Source organism: Calonectris borealis, unplaced genomic scaffold (genome assembly GCF_964195595.1).
Source record: "Calonectris borealis unplaced genomic scaffold, bCalBor7.hap1.2 HAP1_SCAFFOLD_66, whole genome shotgun sequence".
NCBI classification, from domain to species: domain Eukaryota; kingdom Metazoa; phylum Chordata; class Aves; order Procellariiformes; family Procellariidae; genus Calonectris; species Calonectris borealis.
Window position 1 is genome coordinate 227,080 of NW_027441471.1, and position 18,925 is coordinate 246,004.

An 18,925-nucleotide genomic window follows, 5' to 3' on the forward strand; every position below is an offset into this window, starting at 1 on the left:
CCTTGCCGAGGGATCCGGCTCGGTTGGAGCATTGAGCAGTCATCATGAAGGGCATGACATTCAACGAGTCCAAATGCCGGGTTCTGCACCCGGGACGGAGTAACGCTCTGGACACAAGTACAGACTGGGAGGGGAGTGGCTGGAGAGCAGCCGTGCAGAAAGGGGTCTGGGGGTGCTGGTTGGCAGCAGGCTCCATGTGAGTCTCAGCCTGGGCTTGCCCCACAGCAGTGCCTGCTGCAGGGTGCTGCAGAGCTCTGGGCACTCCCACCACAGCTCCAGCCTCTCAGAAGGACTCAGAAGCTCCTGGGGGTGGGGAGGGGCTCTCATCCTCCCCATCACTCCCAGGGCTCGAGGCCAGCAATGTCCCAAGGAATTGGTTCCGTCACACTTGGTGTATTGTTGTGTCCTTTCCAGAAGAGCCCCCAGACAGCCTGTGCCACCCCAACCCCCAGGTCCAGTGGCACAGGAGCTGCCCCAAGCTGCTGAACAGAAAAAGCTCTTTCTCCTGCTTCTTGCCTTCTTTCTGACCCACGCGTGGTGCTCCACTCTTCTCCAGGGAAACCCCTGCTCCACAGAGAGCCTTTCCCCAGGGGAGTGTGTCCGTGCTGGCCTGGCCAGTTGTTGCTGGCTCCCTCCCTGAGGTGCTCACAGGGCCCAGAGCTGGTGCTGCTGCTCTGCAGAGCTGCCCTGGCACCATGGGCTGACTCCATCCTGGCCATGCTGGTGCGGGAATGAAGCAGATCTGGCCAGACTGGCATCACTGCCCTGACAGGTTTCTCCCATGGCCTGGGGCTGTGATACTCCGAGAAATCACAGGCCCTATCCACGCTTTCAGGATGTGTTCAGGTGTGTCACTGGATCCAGCCCATTGCTCCTCACTGAAGATGATGTGAAGCACTCTTCAGGCTGCCTTCCTCGTGCCTGCTGTGTCTCAGCTGCCTCTCTGGCATTGCAGAGCCCCATTGGGCTGTGCATCCTTCAGGTTAGCCCTTTTCCTTTGGGTGACTCCACTTTTGGGGGAAGTTTTGGAAACCTCCATTCACTTTCCAACCCAAGGCACCCAGTGACCCAGAGATGCCCTGTGCTCTCCTGGTGGGTTCAGATCCCCTGTCAGAAGGCCAGGAATCTTTGACCAGCCCTGTCATATGTGAGAGCGCCTCAAGCAGATGCCTTTTGACCGTCCAGGATCTCCATGGCATTGGGCACCAGTAAAGTGAGGACTCACTCCAGCCCTCATTCCCTCACACATCAAGCCATGCCCTTGTCCCCCTAAGCCAATGCAGCACCCAAGCCCAACAGCAGGGCCTTTTAGCCTGCAATTCCCTGAGCGTATTCTGCACTCCACTGTGGAAAGAAGAGCCCAAGCTTCACACGCTGCACGCAGGCAATCCCCTTTATTTACAGACATGCCACAAAGGAGGCCAGCAGTAGTGCAGTGATAGACTCATTGAGAGAAGGTCTTTGGGCCAGACAGACTGGCTTCAGCCTCTTGAGAAGGAGGGTGAAAGCAAACATTTCTGAGCAAACACGATTATAACCAGTACAATGCCCAAAGGACACAAGTTGCCCGGGATCAATTGCAGAAACCTTGTGAAGAGAGATGGGCAGCTTATTTCTCCTGAAATACTACTTCTCGAATCAAGTTCCTCAGGGCATTCTTGAGTTCCTTGTTCCTCATGCTGTAGATGAGGGGGTTCAGTGCTGGAGGTACCACTGAGTACAGAACTGTCACCACCACATTCAGGGATGGGGAGGAAATGGAGGGGGGCTTCAGGTGAGCAAACACAACAGTGCTGACAAAAAGGGAGACCACGGCCAGGTGAGGGAGGCACGTGGAAAATGTTTTGTGCTGCCCCTGCTCAGAGGGGATCCTCAGCACAGCCCTGAAGATCTGCACATATGACACCACGATGAAAATAAAAAACCCCAAACCTAAGGAAAGGGTAAGCACAATAAGCCCAACTTCCCTGAGGTATGCATGTGAGCAGGAGAGCTTGAGGAGTGGGGGGATTTCACAGAAGAACTGGTCCACAGCATTGCCCTTGCAGAGGGGAAGTGAAAATGTATTGGCAGTGTGCAGCAGAGCAGTGACAAACCCATTCCCCCAGGCAGCTGCTGCCATGTGGACACAAGCTCTGCTGCCCAGGAGGGTCCCATAGTGCAGGGGTTGGCAGATGGCAACATAGCGGTCATAGGCCATGACGGTGAGAAGATAATACTCTGCCACTAACAAGGAGGCAAACAGAAAGAGCTGGGCAGCACATCCTGAGTAGGAGATGGCTCTGGTGTCCCAGAGGGAATTGGCCATGGATTTGGGGACAGTGGTGGAGATGCAGCCCAAGTCGAGGATGGAGAGGTTGAGGAGGAAGAAGTACATGGGGGTGTGGAGGCGGTGGTCACTGGCTATGGCGGTGATGATGAGACCGTTGCCCAGCAGGGCAGCCAGGTAGATGCCCAGGAAGAGCCAGAAGTGCAAGAGCTGCAGCTCCCGTGTGTCTGCGAAGGCCAGGAGGAGGAACTGGGTGATGGAGCTGGTGTTAGACATCTGCTGCCTCTGGGCATGGGGGACTGTCCAAGAGGGAAAAGACAGTGACAAGTTAGGAGAGACTTCTCTGAGCAAAAGCAAAGCCATTTCTCATAGGACCCCCCCAAAGTGTCTCTCTCCATTCAGGAAGACCTTTGGCAGGTCCCTTGCACGAGCTCTGGTTGGTGCTGGCTGAGGGTGCCCCAGGGAGCCGCAGGCTCTGCTCTGGGCTCTGGAGGAGCCAGTCCTGCCCCACAGCAATAGGTAAACAGGAACACGGGGTGATCTGAGATTAAATCCACTCGTGATATCAAAGAGCTTCTCAGCATTGTCGCTGCCAATTCACCTGCCTGCAGAGCAGAGCTGTGGGGGTTTTGGTTTGTGCCTTCTGGTCTGGTTGCCCCACCACAGCTGAGCAGTGTTTCTAATGCAGAAATCCTGGGCATTTCTGCTGCACTGCAAGTGAAATTGTGTGGGTCCTGAGAGGCAAAGGGACTGTCCCTCAGTGCAGAGTGAGGACAGCCGCTCTGTCCATCAGCCCTGAGCTCAGCTGCCCTATGCTGGCAGCTCCTTCAGCTGGAGGACTATGGCACTCGCGTGTTCCCCCCAAAAGAAACCGGACACTGCTGGGAGCAGAGGAATCCACGTTCTGAGTGCACATCTCCAAAGCCCTCACCCCATCGTACCTGAGGAGGATCTCAGCTATCCCCTCCCAACCACGGACACAGAGGGCTCCTTACAGCTGCCCACATACAGCCACCCAGCAGCATTTCAATGGCCTTAGCACCGAGGTGTCTTCTCCATGGGGCTCCTGCATGACACAGAGATGCCCCGGGAGAGCTTTGCCCTACTGGCGGGCAGCCTGCAGCCCAGCAGGACCTCCCAAGGAAAGACTCAACTCTCCTAAATTTCCTGTGTCCTGGAAGAAGGGTGAGATGTGTGCCAGCTGCACACCCTGCAGTACCCAGAGCCCCAAAGGTTAACAGGGTGCGAGTTGGATGCTTTTCCTCCACGGACATACGGGCATGACAGTAGACACAGCGTTGGTGTCTGAGCTGCACTTGAATCCTCACCCCCCACAGCAGTGAGTGTCACAGTAAGAACAAGGGCATCAGGGAGAAGAGGAGAATGTGCCAAAGCTCCCCTGCCAAGGGAGGCAGGGGAGGGAGACACAGTCAGAGACTTGAGTTTTTCTCCTCTTTGGTGGTCAGGCTGCTGGGAAGGGAACTCATGGCCAAGCCTCCATGACATGAAGGGCAGAGGCTCTGCTGTGTGAGTGAGGAGAGCAGGGGGTTGCTCCAGGGAAAGCATCTGCACTGCAGGGGATGGCAGGGAGGTGCCTGAGCCCCTCCTCCCATGGCCTTTCTGGGAGCAGTTCTCTCTTCCTCGCTGCCCATGGCTCTGCTGCCTGGAGCTCTTCTGGGCCAGGACCTGTTTCTCTGCCCTCATGGCTCCTCCCTCTTCATGCTCACAGAGCCCATCCGCCCTGCTGCGTGCTCAGCTCTGCCCTGCAGACACCTCCTGGCAGCAGGGCACTGCCCAGGGACATCTCGGTGTGTGCAGGGGCTAAGGAGCAGCTCAGGCAAGTCCTAACGAGAACTGGGGTCTCATTGCCTACTCCAGAGCAGAGCAATCAATTCCCATCTCCCACTGCCCACCCAGCCAAGCCAGGGGAGAAAACTCAAAGCACACACTGCTTCCCTTTCAGGTAATCCCCTACCTCGACACCCATCTTTAACATGACCCTCTGCAAATGTCCTCTGGGTGATGGAGAAGCCTGAGCAGCCCTGACCCACGCTGCACCCTCTGGACAGCAGAAGGACCCTGCCCTGCCGGGGATCACTCCTTCCACCCACAGCTTCTCCCCACAGCGTCGTGGGGAGCTCCCTGGGCAGGCTGAGTGCTGACCCTGGCAGGCGGCAGAGTCCCTGCCCTGGTGCTCAGCCCCCTGGGACGCAGGGACCCTGCTCGGAAGGACAGCCCTGGCCACCCCTGCCTGCACACACGCCTTCACACCCTGGAGCAGTGCCCGGGAGAAGGCAGCCGTCATGCCCTGTCCTTCTGACGGTGCAGCAGGGAAGCCCTGCTCTGCAGCACGTCCTCCTCCTCTACAGCAGGGAAGCTGTGAGAGTCCTCCTGAAAGATCATAGTTGCTGTGGCATGTACCAGCTTTTGGATATCCCTCCAGGAACAGCAGCTACATTGTCCTGCACCCAGGCACTTACCATGTAGAGGGCTGTGAAGATCTCTCCGCGCAGTGAGCTCTCAGCATCCTCCCACTCCAGACTGCCTTTACGCTCTCTCTGCCTCGCTCCCTCCCCTCGCTGCCTGCAGGCAGTGCCCTCAGCCCTGCTGCGCTTTGCAGAGGAGCTGCTCCTGGGCAGAGCTGTCTCTCTGCAGCACTGCCCACTTGCCAGGAGCTCCCTCCTTCCAGGAGCCCAGCGCAGCTCAGCAGCAGAGGACCAGCCCAAGGCAGCACTTGCTCTGCCCCTCACGGCTCCCTCGAGGGGTCCCTGGAGCTCCAGGGGAACCTGCTGGGAAACAGCCTGAAGTCATCCCTGATCTTCCCTCCCTCAGCTGCGCAGAGACACTTCCTTCTCCTCTCAGGAAAAGACTTGGCCATGAGAATCCCCTTTCTTTGTCCCAGCATTAGACAGGACTCCCAGGAAGGTGACAAGCAAAGACCTAATTTCTCCAAGCTGGGGGATATCCTCACGTGAATGAAATAGGCATTTCAGTGTGGCTTTGTAGTCCTAGGGCTCAAAAGACATTCAGCTCTCTGTTGTCCACGCCACGTCTCTGCTCTGAAGCAAAGCCTTTGCACACAGGGGGTCTTGGGCGCTTGGGACCAGGTTTCCTTAGGGCAGGGACGAGCTTGCCTGCTTCCACAGCTGCAGGGCTTCAGCCCAAACGTGCAGCAATGGCCTCAGCCAGGGCCACAGGCAGGAAGAGCTGGAGCTGCTCCTGAGGAGACAGAGCTGTGACATGGTTGCAGAGCTCAGGACAGCTGCTCTTCAAGGACAGCATCCTCCAAGCTCAGCAAGGCTCCAGATCGAAACTCCCTCTGAACTTGAAAGGCCATTGCAGGGCACCATCAGGAGCGTTCACTGCTTCAGGAACAGTTAAAGAAGAAACAAAGGTGCTGTGTGGCCACTGCTGAATGTGGTGAGAGCAGGAGCAGATAGATCTGAGACCTTGCACGCACCTTGCAAAACTGCCCCAAGGGTTTGCAGAGGAGCGGAAGGCTGTGCCCCAGATCGTGTTCCCTCAGATCCCATTTCTGGGGGTCTGAAAGAGAAGGTGACTGGATTTACTGCATTTAGCTTGTCTCTCTCCACACTCTTTGCTTTCTGTGATGAAAGGACAGGACTGCTGGACACAGGGAGACCAGTGGTTGTCTTTTAACCTGGAAGTCAGTGAAGTTTTCCACATCGCCCACCCACAATATTCTTGTGCCCAAGTTCGGATATTATGGTCTGCATGGGTTGATAAGTAGATGGGTAAATAACCAGATGGATGGTCGGGCTCAGAGGGACGTGATCAATGCGTGGTACTCTGCCTGGAGGCATCTAGGGTCCTGCAGGGGTCTGTCCTGCCACCTGCCCTCTTTAACGTGTTTTTAAACACCAGGAGAAGATGAGCGAGTGCTATTTCATAGCATTTGTAGATGACACCATATTGAGGAGAGCAGACGCTGCACTGGAGGGCAGGCCTGCCACCCCAAAGAACAGAGACAGGCCAGAGGGATTTGCAAAAAGTAACATCATGATATCCAGTAAAGACAAATTTGCAAGTCCTGCCTTGAGGTGCACCAATCCCGTGCAATGACAGAGGCCAGGGGCTGTGTGGCTGGGTAGCAGCTCTGTGGGAAAGGTTCTGGTGGTCCTTGGATTTCATTAGGCAAAATGGGAGCCATCACCAAAGAAGGCCAACAGCATCCTTTGCTTCTCTTTTCATTCCTTGAAATTACAAGTGCTTCTCTTTTCTTATCCTAATACCCTCCAAAACGAACAGCCTACCCTCTTAAACTTTTCCTCACTGGGAAAATTATTCTGTCCTTGTAGCGTCCTGCAATTCCCCATCTCGTTATCTTCTTTGAGACACTTGCCCACAAACCTTAAATGTTGATGTGTTGGAGTTTCACTCCAGAGGGACCTCGACACACATGGGGACTTCAGTAAAGCCATTGACACTGTCTCCCACAGCATTCTCCTAGAGAAGCCGGCGGCTCACGGCCTAGACAGATGCACTCTTCGCTGGGTAAAAAACTGGCTGGACGGCCGAGCCCAGAGAGTTGTGGTCAACGGAGTTAAATCCAGTTGGCGGCCGGTCACGAGCGGTGTTCCCCAAGGCTCAGTACTGGGGCCGGTCCTGTTCAATATCTTTATCAATGATCTGGACGAGGGGATCGAGTGCTCCCTCAGTAAGTTTGCAGACAACACCAAGTTGGGCGGGAGTGTTGATCTGCTCGAGGGTAGGAAGGCTCTGCAGAGGGACCTGGACAGGCTGGATCGATGGCCGAGGCCAATGTATGAGGTTCAACAAGGCCAAGTGCCGGGTCCTGCACTTCGGCCACAACAACCCCAGGCAACGCTACAGGCTTGGGGAAGAGTGGCTGGAAAGTGCCCGGAGGAAAAGGACGTGGGGGTGCTGGTTGACAGCCGGCTGAACATGAGCCGGCAGTGTGCCCAGGTGGCCAAGAAGGCCAACGGCATCCTGGCCTGTATCAGAACTAGTGTGGCCAGCAGGAGTAGGGAAGTGATCGCGCCCCTGTACTCGGCACTGGTGAGGCCGCACCTCGAATCCTGTGTTCAGTTTTGGGCCCCTCACTACAAGAAGGACATGGAGGTGCTGGAGCGTGTCCAGAGAAGGGCAACGAAGCTCGTGAAGGGCCTGGAGCACAAGTCTGATGGGGAGCGGCTGAGGGAACTGGGGTTGTTTAGCCTGGAGAAGAGGAGGCTGAGGGGAGACCTCATCGCACTCTACAACTCCCTGAAAGGAGGTTGTAGTGAGGTGGGTGTTGGTCTCTTCTCCCAAGTAACTAGCGATAGGACAAGAGGAAATGCCCTCAAGTTGCACCAAGGGAGGTTTAGATTGGACATTAGGAGAAATTTCTTTACTGAAAGAGTGGTCAGGCTTTGGAACAGGCTGCCCAGTGAAGTGGTGGAGTCACCATCCCTGGAGGTATTTAAAAGACGTGTAGATGAGGCCCTTAGGGACATGGTGTAGTGGGCATGGTGTGTTGGGTTGACGGTTGGACACGATGATCTTAGAGGTCTTTTCCAACCTGTATGATTCTATGATTCTATGATTCTATGACTTGGCCAACAGAAACCTCCTGAAGTTTTAGGCGAAGGTGGCAAGGTCTGTCAGAAGAACCTCGTGTATCAGGACCAGCTGGTACCTGACTGGCTGAGGATTGTTCTGAGGAGAAGGGCATGGGAGTTCTGGTGGATGCCATAGGAGCCCATGAGTTTCCCATTTTGAAAGGAGGATGGAGAAACTGGAGAAGGTCCAGAGGAAGGCTGTCACCATGGGCTTAGGAGCCTAAAGCACATGAGCTGTGTGGAGAGGCTGAGGCAACTGGGCCTCTTTAGTCTGCTGAAGGGGAGGCACAGGGCAGTCTAAAAGCAGGCGACACCTGCCTGGAGAGGTGGTAGTCAGAGTGGGAGAAGGGACTCCTCTCACTTGCCAATGCAGAGACGAGTTACGTACTTCGAAGACATTACAGTACAAGGGCCTTTTCCTCTGTTAAATTCGATCCTCAGGGGATCACCCCCTCCTGAGGGAGTGGCCCAGAAGGCTACGATGCCAAAGTGGTATGCCTATGGCGAGGGAGTTAGTCTGTTACTGTCATGAAGAGAGGGCCTGGTCAAAGCCTCTACGCTCTAACAACCTGCGAATCCGGATCCGGTTTTGCTGGGCCAACCCTAGAATCCTTCACCAATCAAAGAGGCGCCCAAACTGACCGCAGGCTCAGGTGCACAAGGGATGTGCTTCTCAGATGCATCTGCCTGCCTAGTGGGATCCAGGTGGCAACATAAAGCAGCGGCTTTGGAAGTTGGTGCTGGGAAAAGGATTACAGAGGAGAGGGAAGGGAGCGCACAGGCAGGGGAGTTGCACCCTCCTGCTGGCAGCAGAGAAGGGCGCTGCCATAATTTACACTGATTCCTACACACCCATATGGGTGCCACAGAGTGGATATGCCGGTGGGAATCCAATCAGTGGGAAGCAGGCCGTACAAAAGTCTGGAGAGCTGGAGATGGGCAGCGATTGTTAGAAATAGGCAGATCCCGACCCCTAAGGTGGGATGGGGAAAAGGCCATGCACGAAATGGAACCCCTGCTGCGAAATGGAATCAACAGGTAGATCACCTAGCCCAAATTAAGGTAGTAGACAGCGAAAAAGAAGATTGGGGGCGGTTGGCTGAGTGGCTGCACGTTAAGCGAGGCCACCCAGAGAAAGCAGACCTCTGTTATGAGTGTTGTCCCAGGGATGGCCAGTGTCCATGAGAACATGTGAAGCAATCCTTACAGCTTGTCCACAGTGACAGATAAGGCTTAAGGCCAACCGCCCAAATTGAGCTCCAGCCCTGTGGAGAGATTTTTATTAAATAACGGTCATCCTATGAACATACCAAGCACTGAGGATTTGTTAGCAATAGTATAAGGCTGCTAAAGAGCAATTGCAGTTTTAGAGTCTCTGAAGTGATAGTAGAGTAGGAAAAACAGGCTGAGGAATGTAACTATCAGTAGATTAGGTAACGGAATGCAGGCGCAGGAAGCGTTCGCGTGGACACCTGCTTTTGACCAATCTGTGTATGTTAAGATTCGTGTGCTTGCTGACTGTAAACCAATAGAGGATTCGTAGGTGCGCGTGTTAGTGTGGCTAGCTTATAAAAGTAGCACAATATCTTGAAATAAAGGAGAATGACCATACCCACATTGGGACTCCTCATTACTCCGGGAACGCGCTCCTATTCCGACCCCGGGTCACTCCGACATCTGGTAGCAGAGGATGTGGAAACATGCTGGGCTCGTAACCCAGAGGTCTGGTAGCAGAGACTACAATTCTTCGAGACTGCGGTAAGCGCAGCGAGAGAAGGGGAGTGGGAAACCAGCGACTGGGAGTTGTACTATTCTATTGCTCAAACAGATAGAATAGATATCGGTGCAGAGTGGCCAACTGCCTCCCAGAGGGTGCGCTGCTATCATGGAAAGTGAGGCAGCTGCTACGTTGCTCGCTGGTTTACTCTCTAAGAGAGGGATCGAGACAACGGTGAAACAGCTTATCAAGCTAATTAAATTAGGGCAAGGTTTGCAACTTTTTAAGAACACTCACACGTTGTTTTCTGTGCTTGAATGGCGGGAGCTGGGAGAACTAATGTGGCAGAAGCTTACTGAAGGTAATAAGAAATTGGAGAAGGACATTAAGTCTGTATCAGACTTGTGGGGAGACGTACTAGACACTTTAAAAGCTATGAAAGCTGAACGGGAGGTGGCGTGTGCGGCTGTTCAGATGCTGGCTCCGGACCCCATGCCGGAACAGTCTCAGAGCATGGAATCCAAGGCGGGACCTTTCGCGCGATTTTTTGGGCTGCCTGCTGTGAAGGGTATGATGGGGTCCACCTGTAAGACTGTTGCCGAATTGCGCGATAGAGTTGAGCAGGACTTAAAAACGCCCGACAGTCTATGTTCGCCATCTTGCCCGACAATATCATCTACGCCACAGCAGCCGGAAGTTGCCGGGGCTAAAGCACAGCAGCAGTGTGAGGCAAAAGCGGAAGAGCAACCGCTGGGCATGAAGGGGGAGGAGTGGCCAGCTCCACCCACCCCCCCGATTCCAGGCAGGGAAACGTGCCACCCTCCTCCCACTGCCCCTCCTCTCCACCCCCCCTTGCCACTCTCCAATGATTCCTCCGGTGCTGCCACACCGCCATCCAGCGGAAAAGAGAAGAATTCAACAGACAGTATTAATCAGCTGTTAAAAGACGTTGTGCAACAACTAAAGGACGTGACTACACAGACTCAGCAAAAAGGAGAACCTTGGTCAACCGCCGATTCGAGAGACAACTTGCCACCCTGTTTCTCCGGACCTACCGCAGCTACCCGTCCCGGCCGATGGAGTGGAGTTGTTCGGGATGCTATTTTGGACGGACAGTGGGGGGTTGCATCCAACATTGGCCCCATGGCTTTTCCGGTGGTACAGCAAAACGGTCAAGGAAAATGGGAACCACATGATTGGAAGATTCTACAACAAGCCAAAAATACTATATCGCAGTATGGTGTTAAATCGGAAGCCTCGCGAAAAATCATTATTTGGATTTTTTCTGCTGATTTGATGTGTCCTTATGATTGTCAAAGTCTGATGAGGCTTCTGTTGACACCTACACAGTTTTTGTTATGGGGATCGTCATGGTCTCAGAGGGCAGTGAATGCTGCTGCCCAACATCAACAGCCAGGGGATCCATTATTTGGGATCACAGCAGAAATGCTCATTGCGGGGGGACGTTATGCTGATATAAATGTCCAACTAACTTTTCCTGTCAATATGTTACAGTTATCTTCTAAGCTTGCTTTAGATGCGTTTCTTTCCTTACCAGGATCGGCAGCCCCTTCTTTCAGCTCGGTGACACAAGGTGCAACTGAGAAGTATAGCAACTTTATTGATAGGCTTTGGGATGCAGTAATGAACCACCCAGATTTGGGAGAGAACAATAAACAACAAATGTTTAGAATTTTGGCCTTTGATAACGCCAATAAAACTACCAGGGTCATTCTAGCCAGTCTGCCCAAAGGGGCAGGAGTGGAAGAAATGCTTTCTCGGGTGGAAAGAGCAGGGCTTCAAAAACAAAATGAGTCGATGGCAGCTGTGCTGCAAAGTGCTGTCAAAGAAGTAGTGCAACCATTAGCAGCTGTTGTTAGGCAAAAACACTCTCCAGGAATAGTCCAGCCCTTTAAAGGCATTTGCTATTGTTGTGGGGAACAGGGGCATAGGAGGCGAAATTGTCGTGCTACTTTCTTTGCTTATCTGTAACACCGAAGAATCACCTTTTGCTGTTATATGTCAATGGCAAAACAAGAAGGGGGAGATGAAGGGACAACAGGGAATGAATTCCGTGACTGCCATTGACAAGAAGAGTAATGATAACTTGCCAAATTCCTCCCTTTTTCAAATTTTGGAATGGGTTTTCTTACGGGTACAACCACGTTTCAGTATACAAACTCGTCCTGAAGCCGTAGGGGAATTAATCTGAAAAGGGAGAACGCGAATTATAGAGCTGACAGGACAGGAACCAGCAGACATCAGTATTCCTGTTAACGCTGTAGATTTAGAATGGTGGATACGCCACATGTTGGCCATTCAAGAATCTCTGTTAGGATTTAGCGGAAAGGTGCATTCTCAGCAACCTCAAGGGAAATTGTGGCAGATTCTAAAACGAAATCAGTGGCTAGAAAAACCTAAAGTGATTGTTAGCCCGATACTCGAGGGGTTGACGGTATACACAGATGCGGGAAAACGCTCTAGACAAGCTGCATGCGTATGGTGGGAAACAGATCAATCGTGCAAAAAGATTTTGCAAGGGCAAGCTGGAGATACCTTACAGACTTTAGAATTAATGGCGGTGGTATGGGCGTTAGGGAACTGGCCTGATCATCCTTTGAATGTGGTGACTGATTCTCTATATGTAGCTGGGCTTATACCAAGAATTCAAGACGCACTGATTAGGGAAACAAATAATCCTCAGCTAGGGAAACTATTTATTCAATTAAGATCAACTATCTCTCAGCGAGCGACTCCGTGTTGTGTCATTCATATCCGTAGCCATCAATGGGAGTTGGGTTTAGGACAAGGCAATCAGATAGCGGACAATCTTGTCAGTCCAGCGTGTCATGTACCACCTGTAGATAAATTTTTACAAGCTAGGCAGGGTCATGAAATATTTCATCAAAACTCAAAGGGTTTAAGAAGGCAATATGGGTTATCAGAAAACGAAGCTCGCTCTATCATACAGGCCTGTCCCAAGTGTGGAAATCATGGACCTGGAATAGGGCTGGGTGTTAATTCAAAAGGTCTCAAGGCTTTAGAGCTCTGGCAGACTGATGTAATTCATATCGCTGAATTTGGGCAGCTCAAATATGTACATGTCACCATAGATACCTTCTCTAAAGTAATATGGGCCACGGCTTTATCGGGTGAGGCGGCTCATCATGTGTGTAAGCACCTCCTTGCTTGCTTCGCGGTGTTGGGTGTGCCAGAACAACTGAAAACAGACAATGGCCCTGCTTACACCAGTCAGAAGTTGAGAACCTTTCTGATGAGATGGGGGGTCAAGCATATTACTGGCATCCCACACTCACCGACGGGGCAGAGCCTTGTAGAACGCACGCATCAGGTATTGAAGGACTATCTAGCAAAGCAAAAGGAGGAAGAAAAGGACCCGCAGATGAGACTGCATAAGGTCCTATTTACCCTAAATTATTTGTGTCTGATGGGAGACAGAGAAGAGCCATCGATTATAATCCATCACCAAAACCTTAAGTTTAACTCTCATACAACGCTTCCGAAACTAAAAGTAATGTATCGAGACCCAATCACTGGCATGTGGCTGGGCCCAGTTTCGGTAATATTTAATGGGAGGGGATACATGTGTGTTTCCACAGATAAGGGACCAATATGGGTGCCTAGCCGAGCGGTGAAGCCTGCACTCTCATAAGAAGGGGTTACCTGGGCAAACAAAACAGATCAATCTGCGTTTTGTTTTGTCTCTTGCTACGGCAACTGAGCCTTTCAGAACCTGTTTGGTGGGTGTGCCTGGTTTCTGGGTAGAAGAGTTTATGTGTTGCATGAACCTATCCAATCATGGTGAGTCTACACATAAACAATTACAATTGTTTAAAAAACCATGTAAGCATGATACCACAAAATCATGGCATTTTAGATGAATGGCTCATGAATATTTTTAGAGAGTTGCCGCAATGGCTAATAGCTTTGTTAAAAGAAGGCTTGCGTATATTGATTGTCATCTTAATACTGTGTGTATGCTATTGTATTGCTTTTAGTTGTATAAAAAAGGCTGTATTGAAAGTAGTAAATCAGGCTTGGATTGTTCAAAAACAAAAAGGGGGAATTCGTGGAGGGATTTTTATTAAATAACGGTCATCCTATGAACATTCCAAGCACTGAGGATTTGTTAGCAATAGTATAAGGCTGCTAAAGAGCAATTGTAGTTTTAGAGTCTCTGAAGTGATAGTAGAGTAGGAAAAACAGGCTGAGGAATGTAAATATCAGTAGATTAGGTAACGGAATGCAGGCGCAGGAAGCGTTCGCGTGGACACCTGCTTTTGACCAATCTGTGTATGTTAAGATTCGTGTGCTTGCTGACTGTAAACCAATAGAGGATTCGTAGGTGCGCGTGTTAGTGTGGCTAGCTTATAAAAGTAGCACAATATCTTGAAGTAAAGGAGAATGACCATACCCACATTGGGACTCCTCATTACTCCGGGAACGCGCTCCTATTCCGACCCATGGTCACTCCAACAGATCCCCTCATCCAGATCATTGATAAAGATATTGAACAAGACCGGCCCCAGTACTGAGCCTTGGGGAACACCGCTCGTGACCGGCCACCAAAAGGATTTAACTCCGTTCACCACAACTCTCTGGGCTCGGCCGTCCAGCCAGTTTTTTACCCAGTGAAGAGTGCACCTGTCTGAGCCGTGAGCCGCCAGCTTCTCTAGGAGAATGCTGTGGGAGACGGTGTCAAAGGCTTTACTGACGTCCACAGTCTTTCCCTCATGCACTGGGCGGGTCACCTGGTCATAGAAGGAGATCAGGTTGGTGAAGCAGGACCTGCCTTCCATGAACCTGTGCTGGCTGGGCCTGATCCCCTGGCTGTCCCACACATGGCTCATGAGCACCCTCAAGATGAACCGCTCCATAATCTTCCCCGGTACCGAGGTCAGGCTGACCAGCCGCAGTACTCTCGGGTGGATCCCATCCAGCCCCATAGACTTTTGAGCGTCCACGTGGCATAGCAGGTCGTTAACTGCTTGCTCTTGGATTATGCGGGGTTTATCCTGCTCGCCGTCCCTGTCTTCCAGCTCAGGGGGCTGAGTACCCTGAGGATAACTGCTCTGACTATTACAGACTGAGGCAAAGAAGGCATTGAGTACCTCAGCCTTATCCTCATCGTCGGTGGCAATGTTCTCTCCCACATCCAATAAAGGATGGAGATTCTCCTTGGCTCTTCTTTTGTCATTAATATATTTGTAAAAACATTTTTTGTTGTCTCTTACGACAGTGGCCAGATTGTGTTCTAGCAGGTCTTTTGCCTTTCTAATTTTCTCTCTGCACGACCTAACGCGAGTCCCCTACTGCAGACGCACTGCTCCGAGGAGGACCAACTCAACTTGCCCTCTGGTGGGGCTCCATTTATCCCCTAGTTGAATCTGACCTGTGGTCAACTCTGACTGGCTGAGAGCCTTAACTTTCTTACTCCTCACCCGAGGTGTATACATGACCATAATTACTGACCCAAAGTGCGTACGTGATGGTGGGCACTCGCCACCATAAGGGCGCGAAAAGTAAGGATGCTGCGGTCCTGATGCCCCCGGTCTTTTATCGGGGTGGGTGCACCTGCCACAAGCTGCTTCTGGGGAAAGGGGAAAACCACTGATACAGACTCCTGCTCGAGATGCTGGAGAACCCCTTCACTGGACAACAGACAAGGGAAAGACATTTGAGCTTTTGAAGCGCGCATTAACGACTGCACCTGCTCTGGGATTGCCAGACTTCATGTTTGTACGTGAAGAAATGTAACTATCCCAGCCAAAACCAGACCAGTCTGGTAGCTCAAGGACCCTTTGCTTGTGTCCCTAGGACAGCTGCCGCAGCACACCTGGTTGAACAGAGTGACAATGTGGTACTGGATCCCCTCTAGTCGTACAAAGGCCACATGAAATTGAAATGCTGCTGTCACAGCACCTTACCCAGGCACTGGGTACATCATTATGAGCTGATTCTCTTAACGGTGGAAAACATAACAATGAAGCGATGTAACACGCTGAACCCTGCTACTCTGCTCCCCACTCCTGAGGAAGGAAATCCACATCCTTATTGTGTGATAACAGCCTGCAAAGCCAGAAAGACTTGAAAATACTTAACAGACGTACACTTTCCAGATCCTGATCTTGAGCTATGTGTAGACAGGTCCTTATATTATCTGAACAGTAACTGAATTAGAGGTGTCGTGGTTTAACCTGGCAGGCAGCCAAATACCACGCAGCCGCTCACTCACTCCCCCCACCCCCAGCGGGACGGGGAGAGAATCGGAAGGGTAAGAGTGAGAAAAACTCATGGGTTGAGATAAAGACAGTTTAATAGAACAGGGAAAAAAAAAGGGAAAATAATAATGATAATGATAAAATATACAAAATGAGTGATGCACAATGCAATTGCTCACCACCCGCGCTGACCGATAACCAAGTAGTGATCGATACTTCCTGGATCACGCCTACCGTTCATATACTGAGCATGACGTCACATGGTATGGAATACCCCATTGGCCAGCTGGGCTGGCTGTCCTGATTATGTTCCCTCCCATCTTGTGTACCTAGCTCAGTCAGTAGGCACGGGAGCTGTCCTTGGACTAGGAGGGCACTTAGCAACAACTGAAAACATCCGTGTGTTATCAACATTCTCCTCATACTAAATCCAAAACACAGCACTAGGAAGAAATTTAACCCTATCCCAGCCGAAACCAGGACAAGAGGTTATTCAGAAACTACTGAAAATGAAGTAGCAGAGGCTTCAGCACTCAGTCTGAAGCTGAGTGCCCAAGCAGCAGAATTCATTGCATTAGCAAAGACTTTCCAGCTGTCCAAAGAAAAGACCGTAAATATATGTATATTCTATCACCATTATTATTATTATTTTCCCGTTCTTTTCTGTACTATTAAACTGTCTTTATCTCAATCCACAAATTTTACTTTTTTTTTTCCGATTCTCTCCCCCATCCCACTGTGGTGGGGGGCAGTGAGTGAGCAGCTGTGTGGTGTTTGGCTGCCTGCCGGGTTAAACCACAATCATCTGTATCAGTATGTGTAATGATATCAATATCTGCAATGGGATCAGTATCATAGAATCATAGAATAGTTTGGGTTGGAAGAGACCTTTAAAGGTCATCTAGTCCAAACCCCCTGCCGTGAGCAGGGACATCTTCAGCTAGAGCAGGTTGCTCAGAGCCCCGTCCAACCTGACCTTGAATGTCTCCAGGGATGGGGCATCTACCACCTCTCTGGGAAACCTGTGCCAGTGTTTCACCACACTCATTGTAAAAAACTTCTTCCTTCAATCGAATCTGAAACTACCCTCTTTTAGTTTAAAACCCTTCCCCCTTGTCCTGTCGCAACAGGCCCTGCTAAAAAGTCTCTCCCCATCATTCTTATAAGCCCCCTTCAAGTACTGAAAGGCTGCAATCAGGTCTCCCCAAAGCCGCCTCTTCTCCAGGCTGAACAACCCCAACTCTTTCAGCCTTTCTTCACAGCAGAGGCGTTCCATCCCCCTGACCATTTTTGTGGCCCTCCTCTGACCCACTCCAACAGCTCCATGTTTTTCCTGTGCTGAGGGCTCCAGAGCTGGACGCAGTGCTCCAGGTGGGGTCTCACCAGAGCAGAATGGAGGGGCAGAATCCCCTCCCTCGACCTGCTGGCCACGCTGCTTTTGATGCAGCCCAGGATACGGTTGGCCTTCTGGGCTGCGAGCACACTTTGCCAGCTTGTCCAGCTTTTCCTCCACCAGGACTCCCAAGTCCTCCTCAGCAGGGCTGCTCTCAATCCCTTCATCCCCCAGCCTGTATTGAGACCAGGGCTTGACCCAACCCAGGTGCAGGACCTTGCACTTGGCCTTGTTGAACCTCCTGAGGTTCACATGGGCCCACTTCTCCAGCTTGTCCAGGTCCCTCTGGATGGCATCCCATCCCTCAGGTGTGTCAACCGTACCACTCAGTTTGGTGTCATCTGCAAACTTGCTGATGGTGCACTCGATCCCACTGTCTATGTCATTGATGAAGATATTAAACAGTAACGGTCCCAATACAGACCCCTGCGGGACACCACTGGTCACCGATCTCCATCTGGACATTGAGCCATTGGCCACTACCCTCTGGATGCAAACATCCAACCAATTCCTCACCCACTGGACTGTCTACCCATCGAAGCCATACCTCTCCAAATTAGAGAGAAGGGTGTTGTGGGGGACCGTGTCAAAGGCCTTACAGAGGTCCAGATAGACGACAGCTGTAGCCCTTCCCATGTCCACTGATGTAGTCACTCCATCATAGAAGGCCACTAGGTTGGTGAGGAAGGACTCGCCCTGGGTGAAGCCATGCTGGCTGTCTCGACTCACCTCCCTGTCTTCCATGTGCCTTAGCATAGCTTCCAGGAGGATCTGTTCCATGATCTTCCCAGGCACAGAGGTGAGACTGCCTGGCCTGTAGTCCCCCGGGTCTTCCTTTCTTCCCGTTTCAAAAATGGGGGTTATGTTTCCCCTTTTCCAGTCAGCAGGAACTTTACCGGACTGCCACAGCATCTCAACTATCATGGATCGTGGCTTAGCAATGTCATCTGTCAGTTCCTTCAGGACCCATGGATGGATCTCATCAGGTCTCATGGACTTGTGCACCTTCAAGTTCCTTAGTCTCAAACCTGATCTTCTCCTACAGTGGGTGGCTCTTCATTCTCCCAGTCCCTGCCTTTGCCTTCTGTGGTTTTGGGCGGTGAGGCTTGAGCACTTGCTGGTGAAGGCTGAGGCAAAAAAGCCATTGAGTACCTCAGCCTTCTCCGTATCTCGGGTAACCAGGTCTCCCGTTTCATTCCAGAGAGGGCCCACATTCTCCCTACTCTTCCTTTTATCCCTGATGTACTATAGAAGCTTTTCTTGTTGCCCTTGACGTCCCTGGCCAGATTTAATTCTCTCAGGGCTTTAGCTTTGCTAACTGATCCCTGGCGACTTAGAAAATTTCTCTGTGTTCCTCCCAGACTACCTCTCCTTGCTCCCACCCTCTTCCTTTTTGTGTTTGAGTTTGTCCAGGAGCTCCTTGTTCATCCATGCAGGCCTCCTGGTGGTTTTCATAGAATCATAGAATCATAGAATCATACAGGTTGGAAAAGACCTCTAAGATCATCGTGTCCAACCGTCAACCCAACACACGATGCCCACTACACCATGTCCCTAAGGGCCTCATCTACACGTCTTTTAAATACCTCCAGGGATGGTGACTCCACCACTTCCCTGGGCAGCCTGTTCCAAGGCCTGACCACTCTTTCAGTAAAGAAATTTCTCCTAATGTTCAATCTAAACCTCCCTTGGCGCAACTTGAGGCCATTTCCTCTCGTCCTA

The 18,925-nt window shown here is 51.5% G+C and overlaps 1 protein-coding gene across 1 annotated transcript; it reads right to left on the reverse strand.

Annotated features, from left to right (window-relative positions):
* Positions 1 to 1,609: 1,609 nt before the first annotated feature.
* Positions 1,610 to 18,127, reverse strand: LOC142076578 (olfactory receptor 14J1-like). The gene is made up of 2 exons (XM_075138869.1): positions 18,100 to 18,127; positions 1,610 to 2,496 (listed from the first exon to the last, which is right to left on the reverse strand). The coding sequence occupies exons 1-2, from the start codon at positions 18,125 to 18,127 to the stop codon at positions 1,610 to 1,612; spliced, it is 915 nt and encodes a 304-aa protein (XP_074994970.1).
* Positions 18,128 to 18,925: the final 798 nt, after the last annotated feature.

What these genes read in the sequence shown, in the direction of transcription:
- LOC142076578 (XM_075138869.1), bottom strand. Translation starts at nt 18,127, where the DNA reads ATGATAGTTGAGATGCTGTGGCAGTCCG. An exon ending in TGAGATGCTGTGGCAGTCCG is followed by an intron (nt 2,497 to 18,099) that starts GTAAAGTTCCTG and finishes TGGCCTTCGCAG; the next exon opens with ACACACGGGAGCTGCAGCTC.